General features: G+C 38.3%; 1 protein-coding gene across 1 annotated transcript; it reads right to left on the bottom strand.

Annotated features, from left to right (window-relative positions):
- Positions 1-5,473: 5,473 nt before the first annotated feature.
- On the bottom strand, positions 5,474-6,815 carry LOC148732886 (uncharacterized). The gene has a single exon (XM_088758937.1). It carries the CDS (start codon positions 6,425-6,427, stop codon positions 5,591-5,593), a length of 837 nt encoding a protein of 278 aa, XP_088615063.1. The 5' UTR covers positions 6,428-6,815; the 3' UTR covers positions 5,474-5,590.
- Between the last annotated feature and the right edge of the window lie 2,359 nt (positions 6,816-9,174).

Below are 9,174 nucleotides of genomic sequence, written 5' to 3' on the forward strand. Positions count from 1 at the left end.
GATTATTTATTTATAGTTGATTGACTCGTGTTGGCTAATTTTAATCAAAGACTAATTTCTTCTATAGGGGCACGAGAAGACGCACGGGGCTTGCACTGTAGGTATCTCGGAGAGCTCCATACAATTCAATTCCTTATAATAAAATTATAAGGAATTGTATGGCGCTTTTTTAGCATTAGTCGGGGCGCGGTGGGCATTATGAAGGTCTCAATGGAGTAGTGGCTTTTACGGTTAACGTTTAATATTTTGGCTTTTTTCAGTTACAGCTAACGGTTATTTTTTTTTTTTTTCATTACGGTTAAAAGGAGTTGTTAAAAATTAATTGCTATTGTTCTAAGAAGTTAAATATTAAATTCCATTGTTGTAAGACATACTGAAAGTCTTTAGGCAAATTTGAGATGAAAAAGTATTTTTGTGTGTGTACATTCTCAGTGAACTATACAACTTTTAGGCTTTTACTGCAGTAGAAAAACATAACGAATACCAAAATAAGATAGAGTTTTAAATTACTTACAGGAAATAAACTAGGAACGACAGATCCATGTACATGTGACCTGTGTCACAAGTATATATTAATTGTACGTGTTTGTTTGTTTGTTTGTAAATGAAAACAATTCTATATGAATCATAAGGCTTTTTAAATTAACAGGTTTCTATGGCCTGGTTTACCATTTTGCGCACGTCTAAACATCAAACCTTGTCCAGACCTTGAGCATGACTTGTCTTCCAGACCTTGTCATTATTGGCTTACCAATAACCAGTTCTTCTGACTCAATATCGACATCATTGTCACTGTCATCCGAATCGCTCTCGTACGTCTCCACCTGGTTGAAATCTGCAGTTGACGCGAGACGGTTAGCTGTGGAACTGTGGCATCGCTTATGAAACTCAACACGGACACATCGGAAACAAAAGCCTGAGAGCGCATCTCAGAGGAGGCAGTGGGCGTTTGTTCAACTTGGTCAGCTGGAAAGAAGACCCTTGCAGTGGCATTAGGATTTGCATTTGAATACACTGCCGAAGGAAGAGTTCCTGCCTTATCTTTAGTAGTCTGGCTCCTCACGGTTCTCTGACGCACAGGACGGTAGTTCTCCAGCCAATCTTTCATAGTCTGTTCCTCCCCTTTGGAAAGCTCATCAGCGGCATCGATCTCCTGAACGTTTTGTCCGCTGTTTTGCAGCATCCAATAACTTAACGTGACTTTAGGCAGTACATAATCCAGCAAAAACTTGCATTAAAAATGTTATACGACCAGGCTTTTTACAGAATTCGATACAGAAATTACAAAACTCCAGAGCCCAGTCGGTTCTTGACTGGCGATAGCGAAAGTATGACCATGTGCCTGCTGGCAGCAACTTCTAACTATAGCAAATCTGAGCAATTGAATACACACATATGTCCAATTTTATTCAAATTACGGATTTCTTACCGTTTAGCTCGCTGAGCCAAACAAGAAGGGCAATTCCAGCTCCAGTTGCTGTTGTGTTGATCTGGCGTAATTCTCCGCTTTGCCACTGATTTTCGTCAGGTGGTAAAATTTCAGGTCAAAGGACCCAAAACCTAACTTTTGAGCTTGCTCGTTGAGCCCAAGAAACTCGCTAATATTTTTTTTGGAACGACGAAAATAATTTATTCTCTTCCGCGACTTTAACCCTGGTCTTACCTCTTTCTCTTAGCTTCTCTTCTCCAGCGCGATTGAGACTTACTATCGCTTTCAATACAGCCATCACAACCAGTCAGCATGAAAGAAAGTAGAAAGTTGTAAAATAGTAGAGCTGTCAAAACGTCTGTCAACTCGCGCAACGACATCCATGCGACAAATTACGCTGACACTTTCGACACTTCCGGTTTCGATTGTAATTCTCGTTACCAGAACACATAAACGCATAACACATCAGACTTAACAAAAGATCTCGAAACCTTATTTTGTGGTTAGATTTTTTTACGGTTAAAATTCTTTCATTTTTGTGCCCAACGGGTAAGTTTTTGGCCGTTTAACGGCTAACGGTTAACCCCATTGAGACCCTCTATTATCACATATGATCCTCGCAAGGATCATGCGTGACAACACCCGCCGCGCCACGACTAACGCTAAAAAAGCTCCATACAATTCCTTATAATAAAATTATAAGGAATTGTATGAAGCTTTCAGGGATACTTACAGCGCAAGCCGTGTGCGTTTTCTCATGAGCAGATATTATGAAATGGAATGATCCAAAAATAAATATATTATGTTAACACTTTGACACCTGAACCGCCCGAACTGCGCGATTGGTTCGCGCGAAGACGCTTTTCCCCCTACCTCTCCCTTATGAAGTAGAATTTTGTCCCCAAACTTCCTCTAGGGTTAGGAGATCAACAAACCAATCAGAATCCGTCGTTTGCGCATATGTTTTGATGGCCTTAGGGTGTACTAGAGAGGGATCATTCTATGCATTTACACTAAATGATCAATATTTGAGAATATGGCGTCCGCGCAGCCGACCTTCAAAATTTTCAAGTCGGATTTTTTGTTCCCTTGCGATAGAGTTAGTCCTTTTGGAACTCAGAATATATAATAGCAATGCTATAGAATACTCTGTTTGGAAAATAATGGATATCCAGGTCTGAAAGGTGACATAATAAGCTCTCGAGTCAACGATACTACGATTCCCTAAAGCGATGCGAATTGTGGCCGTAAACCGAAATCCGAACTTTCAGACTTTAAGCACAGGCCTAACGGCAATTTGACGATTCCAAGGTCCGGTAAATATTGCGTTTGAATAATAATGTATTCAAAAAGTATTGTTTAATAAAAGATTTTGAGTCAAATTGTCAGTAGTACTTTTAGAACTTTTAGCAGATGTCATGAGACTTGAGATCTCTTCACACACCGATAAATTTGCATAATTCACTTTGAAATTTAATCCGCATGCCTATTTGCGCACATGCGAAAATATTGAGCGATTTTTATCTTTCATCTCGAATTTTGAGAAAAAATCAATCGCGGAACAAATAATCGCAGAAATGCGACAGAAAAACTCCGTTAGGGGGCAAAGTATTTCCTTTACAGAGCAAATAATCGTAGCAACGCTATACAACCGGCAGGAGACAAAAAACTGCGATCACGATCGCCGACGCGAGATACGAAAATCGGACGATATCGGAGAAGACCGAGCTGAATTCAGAGTATTATCCGAAGGTTTCTATCGTTACGGACGTACGGACGGACTAACACTCTAGATGGCGTAGTATCTACGACTTCACAGAAGTCCGTAGATATAAAAATTGATGACCATAATCCCACCTGCTTAATTCCTGCGCAGCGAGCAGAAACATAATCAGGATTTAAGAAGAATAATTGCGTGAATTATCACAGAAATAAATAACCATATTGCGAAGATATTACATGTGCTACAGTTTTTTTGAGAAATTTGAAATTTTCCTGAAGGTTTCTTCATGGCTGAAGATTTCTTTAACACCTACCGGCCGATAGCAGTTTCCGTAAAAACAGTATCCTGTCGTGTTAATCAGGTGAATGTAGTTTTAAAAATGATGAGCTGTACGTTTTAATTCTTCTTATCTACACTCATCGAGGTCATATTGAAGGTTCACACATTAGATACTGCTCTTACACCAAAACCTACAGCACCTCTCCTGAGAGTTGTTTCAATTTTGTGAATTCTAGAGTTACACAGTTCAGATCTGCCGTTCTAAACTATACATTTGTCTTTTCTATGTTCAGGAGAGGATGCCTAAGATACTAAGATATATATAGACACAGCACTGCATTTATCAAAAAATGAAATATACTATGGTTGGATGATAGGAGAAGCCTTCCCTACGAATGAGATGTCCAGGATGTTGGAAGTGATCAGAGTCACTGAGTTCACATTTTAATTTGCCGCTGGTCTCTGAGATTCCAAGGTTGAAGGATGAACAGGAGTCCTCAGCATAACACCTCACTTCACACTGATCTTTGTTATCAACCACAAAGGACTTAATGACATGATTTTCGGGGTAATTGTCTTTTTCGAATTGAACAAACTCCAAAATTCTGCATGTTTCTAATAATGAAAAACAAGAAAAAATTCTAAACGAAAGGGAACACAAGTTGTTTATAAAGAGATTAAACAAAAACCAACGTGAAGCAATCTAAGGCAGCTTTTTATGCCACAGGGCTCCGGCTGCGTTACAGCAATACACATCGATTCCATGTTTTGGGCAAAAATTACACCCTTGCTTCTGATTGGCTGGCTTTTTTTAGACAGTGTACTGGGGAAAGTTACACGCTTCTGAGTCATAAGGTTCTGCTTAAATACAATAATAATGCATTTCTTTTACTGCACGATACAATGAAGAACGACTCTGTTTCTAGTCGGACCTAGTCAATTGATTTATTGAAATACTGTATTGCACAACTTAAGAACATGCCAAGAACGCTTTGGGCCCAAATCGGAAAAAAAAAATGATAACAATTCAAAAACGTTCAGCCTCTGCCATTAAATTAGAAGTTCTTGTAACAAAAGAGCGTACGCGCTGTTGCGTAGGAAAAATTGTCGGAAATAAAGCTGTTGGGGCCTGCAATATTGTGTATTTTACTTGAAGTTATAAACAGGTGACGTCAAAGAAATCATTAAATCTAACAAGCTTGAACTTAAGAATTATCCCCGTGCATTTTAATGAGTCACGATGCTTACTGCGGAAGTTTCAAAGGAGTTGTGTCTAAACTCACGACTTTCTGTCAAAGAGTAAGATCATTTTTCGGAAAAGTATTTCCTAAAAGCCTTTTGAAACCTGACAAGAGAGTTGCTTGCAGACTTTTCGCGCATGATTTGAGGTTACGCAATTAGGTGAGCGCCGAAGACCACAGAATTCCCGGTTTCCTTAAATTTAAGTTTATCTACGTATGAAGAGATGAACATAAGATTCTTATTTTTGTATCACTCACAATCTGGAAGGCTAGAAATTCAGCCAGATCAAATTCCCTTCAAAAGTATGCGTGTATCAGTAGTAGGAAAAGGGGGTTTCTGGCACATTTACAAAAATACCCTGAAAAACAGGGCAATTTTGAAAACTGATTTTTTTAATTTTTTATCTCATTTAAAAAAAACCATATTTTTGAGGCGCATTTTTTTCTTTCAAAAATCAAAGAAAAATTTTAAGAATAATTTGAGATTTGATTCAGTGGGTTTCTGGCACATTTACAAAAATACCCTGAAAAACAGGGCAATTTTAAAAAATGATTTTTTTAAATTTTTTATCTCATTTAACCAAAAAAACGTTGTTTCTCAGGCAAAATGATTGGCGCATTTTTTTATTTCAAAAATTACAACAAAATTGAAGAATTTTGAGATTACATTGTTTCTCAAGACAATCTCAAAATTCGTTTGAACCATCAGAAAAACTAGTGACAATACCTCAGAAAAAACACATAGAGGCTTATGAATCATTCCCTTTATCGAATTCCTTCAGGAGGTAGCTCAGTTTTAGGTGGAACAATCTGAAGCTCTTCTCTGACAAATCCCCGCTTTGGTCCATCTTTCAGATAGTAAAGAACAGTTTCTTTTTCATTTACAAGTGCTTTTTCGATATTGAAAACTTTTAGAGACTAGATTGGATCTGTTGCTCTTCTTCGTTCACCTTCTAACTCGCCAGGAGAATAGAGATATCTCACGTTTTTTGAATAGTCAAGTCTCTTTTCTTTCAAGCCAACAGGTCTTGAATAAGAAGTTGAACTCTTTGCGTCAACCACCTTTTCTTTGATTGCGTCAATTGGTTTCTTTCCAGTCAATCTTGTCTCCTCACGATTTAATGCTGAAACAACTTCTGGAAGCCTCTTCACCCATTCTATTGATCTCGTTCTGTCTTTGAAGTTCATCTCTTGGCCGTATTGGAAACTAAAAAGGCGCTCACTCAAAGTTCGATTAAATCGCTCAACTATCCCCTGATCTCTATGAACGTTTACATTTCCTTTTCTAATTCTTACATCATGCTTTGCCATCTCTTTAGTTGTTTCACCCATGAATTCACGTCCAGGATCAACCTGAAGAATTTTTGGCCATCTCAATGGTCCTCTCTTGTAGATTGTCTGGAAAGCCTTTGAGAACTCAGAAGATTCTTTTGAGGTGACAGGTTCAGCAGCCTTGAATCTGCTCGCAACATCGACCACTGTCAATGCATATTTATAGACCTTTCTAAAAAGTTTGTCATGAGGAAGGAAAAGAAGATCGGCCTGATGCACTGCATTTGGAAAATCAACATCAAACGTTGGCCGTGGGATATGCTTAGGTGCAGACAAATAAATCTGCCAGATGGCTTGTCTCAACAGCCAAAGCTTTGTAACATCTTCAGGAACCCGAGCTTCTTCTGCCAACTTTTTCACTGCACCCAATCCCTTCCAAAATCCTTTCGGGCTATAGTAAACTCTTGAAAGTTTTCTCTCCATTTTCTTTTGCTTTCACAAAAATCGACTTGCATCCAATCCCAAAGCCAAAGCCATTCCTCCAGCATTAATCATTTCACCTTGTTTCTGTTGTGTGCTCGGTTTGTAGAAGTTAGAAAAATGTGGTTCTTTCATATCAAGCCCTTCACTATGTGCCTTGTTGTAAAGCTTTAAAGCATAATCTATATAAAAAAATTTTGATTTGCCTCTTTTTAGATTCGATCGTTTGCTGCAATCCAATGGAGAAGCTTTGTTCGATTCTCTTGATATTTCTCATAGGCTGCCTGGTATTTTTCTCCAGCAAGATCATGTCTCTTCTTCTCTTCTTCAACACTATTTTTATCTCCACTCAAACTTTTTGCGAGATAGCTCCCGCTAACAAATGCAGTTGCATTGACGAGTGGTCCTCCAATCATTATTGCTATGCTTGCCATTTTATTAATCCCTGGCAAGTTTTCATCATGAAATTAATCTCATAGAATATTGAGTTAGTCCGCAAACTTAAATGCATTTCTTAAGATGGCAAAATCTTCTGTTCTTCGAGATATGTTTTTGCTGCCATTGATCCAGCGATCACGAGAGTGAACTTTACATAGTTCATGAGATTTGAACTCGGATCAGAAGTCATCGGTTCTTTGATAACTCTCTTTGCTACCCATCCAATTCCAGCAGCCAATCCAGTCAATGTAGCTGAATCAGTCAAAGTTTTCACAAGTGTATTATCAGACATTTTTATTTGAGAGACTAAAACATCAATCCATTGGTTTTACTCCTTTTGGAATTTGAGGCAACTCCGCTGATTCCCCCGCAGAGATGCGCTGAATTTTCCTTGGTTCTGGCTCTAGTTCTGGGTTTGGTCGTGATTTTACGAGCTCCATCAACTCTTTCCTTTTATAGTACAGTCTAGCCAGTGAAAGAACAATACTCGCTACTGAAAGAATTTGAGTGAGTGAGAATGATGATGATGATGATGATGATAATGATGGCTCTGGTTTTGGTTCTGGTTCTGGCTCTAGGTTGGGTGACCTCACCTTTTTTTGCTCTCTAACTCTTCTGTTATATTCAGCAAGTTTTTTCCCAGCAGCGACACGCCCTGGATCTTTTTTCGGTTTCGTCTTATTTTGATAATAATAATAATAATAATAATAATAATAATAATAATTTATTTCTTATATAGCGCTACTTACAATAACAGATCAATAGCGCTTTACAACTGATATCTCTAAATATTAAAATCTCATCTAATTAAAAAATAAATAGATAAATAAATAATAATTACAAATTACAGTTAAATTGGCTATATAGGATTCATAATTTATCTACCATTAAAAGATTTGCCTAAAAAGAAAAGTCTTAATTGAATTCTTAAAAATTTCTACAGATCGAATATTGCGTAGTTGCAATGGAAACTCATGCCTGAAATGCATGTTTACCCAGGGTTGCCATCATTTTGCCTCTAGGCGGCTCTAATAAAATACCTGAGTTAGATCTAAGATTGTACAAGGACTTGCGTTTGATAACTAAAAGATTGCTAATATATGCGGGTGCGAAGCCATGGATGGCTTTAAAAGTTAATAATAGGATCTTAAAGGGTATACGCGCTAGTACTGGTAACCAGTGTAACTCATAGAGTACTGGAGTAATGTGAGAATACTTCCCGATATCCATAATTAGTCTGGCGGCAGCATTTTGCACGCGTTTTAACTTAGCTATTTGCTCTATGGGAAGGCCATACAATAAAGCATTACAGTAATCTAACCTACTCATGATGAATGCGTGTACCAAAGTGCGTAAGCTGTCTCTCGATAAATACTTCTTAATGCGTCTAATATTATGCAAGTAGAAAAAACCCGCCTTACATACATTAGTAATATGGTGGCGCATATTCAGGTGTGGATCAAGCCAGCTCCCAAGGTTCTTAACTCGGTGGCTAGATTTTATCTCTGAACCACCTACTTTAATATTCGTAGCCTGTAATTTGTTAAGTTGCTGGCGTGTTCCAATAATAATAAACTCAGTCTTGTCGTCATTAAGAAGGAGTCTATCATGGATCAGCCAGCGCCTGATCTTCTCGATACAACATTCCATCGCACGGATTGCATCTTCCTGGGATGTGTTACTGATAGGTTTGAAACTCAGATAAATCTGTGTGTCGTCGGCATAGCAATGCACGTGTGGAAGTTGATCTTCAACCACTCTGAATAGCTTGGATGCATAGATTAGAAACAGCAGGGGGCCCAGACATGACCCTTGTGGGACACCACACTCCAGGCTAAAGCGCTCTGAAAGAGATCCGTCGATGCAGACTCGCTGGCCTCTTTTCGCCAGATACGACCTGAACCATTCCAACGCCAATCCGCATATCCCAAGCTCCTCATTGATCAGTTGAAGTGACCTGTTGTGCTGGCGGCGGCTGCGACGGCTCGGGCTGTCGCCTTTTCCCTCGCTCTGGTGGATCTTGAGATTCTTTTTCTTCCATTTTATTTCTTGTCACATTATTTTTAAGTTCTTATTCAAGTTCTTATTCAAGTTCATATTCAAGTGCTTATTCAAGTTCTTTTTCAAGTTCTTATTCAAGTTCTTATTCAAGTTCTTATTCAAGTTCTTATTCAAGTTCTTATTCAAGTTCTTAATCAAGTTCTTATTCAAGTTCTTTTTCAGGTTCTTCACAATTACTTTCTACTTCAACATTAACCACATTTGGTTTTAAGGGAACTTCAACATTTTTGACAGTGAGAAGAGCAGCACTT

The sequence above is a fragment of the Stylophora pistillata genome, chromosome 4 (genome assembly GCF_964205215.1).
Source record: "Stylophora pistillata chromosome 4, jaStyPist1.2, whole genome shotgun sequence".
NCBI classification, from domain to species: Eukaryota; Metazoa; Cnidaria; class Anthozoa; order Scleractinia; family Pocilloporidae; genus Stylophora; species Stylophora pistillata.

Bases quoted from the DNA above. Each gene is read 5' to 3' on its own strand.
- LOC148732886 (XM_088758937.1), bottom strand. From the start codon at position 6,427: ATGGAGAGAAAACTTTCAAGAGTTTACTATAGCCCGAAAGGATTTTGG.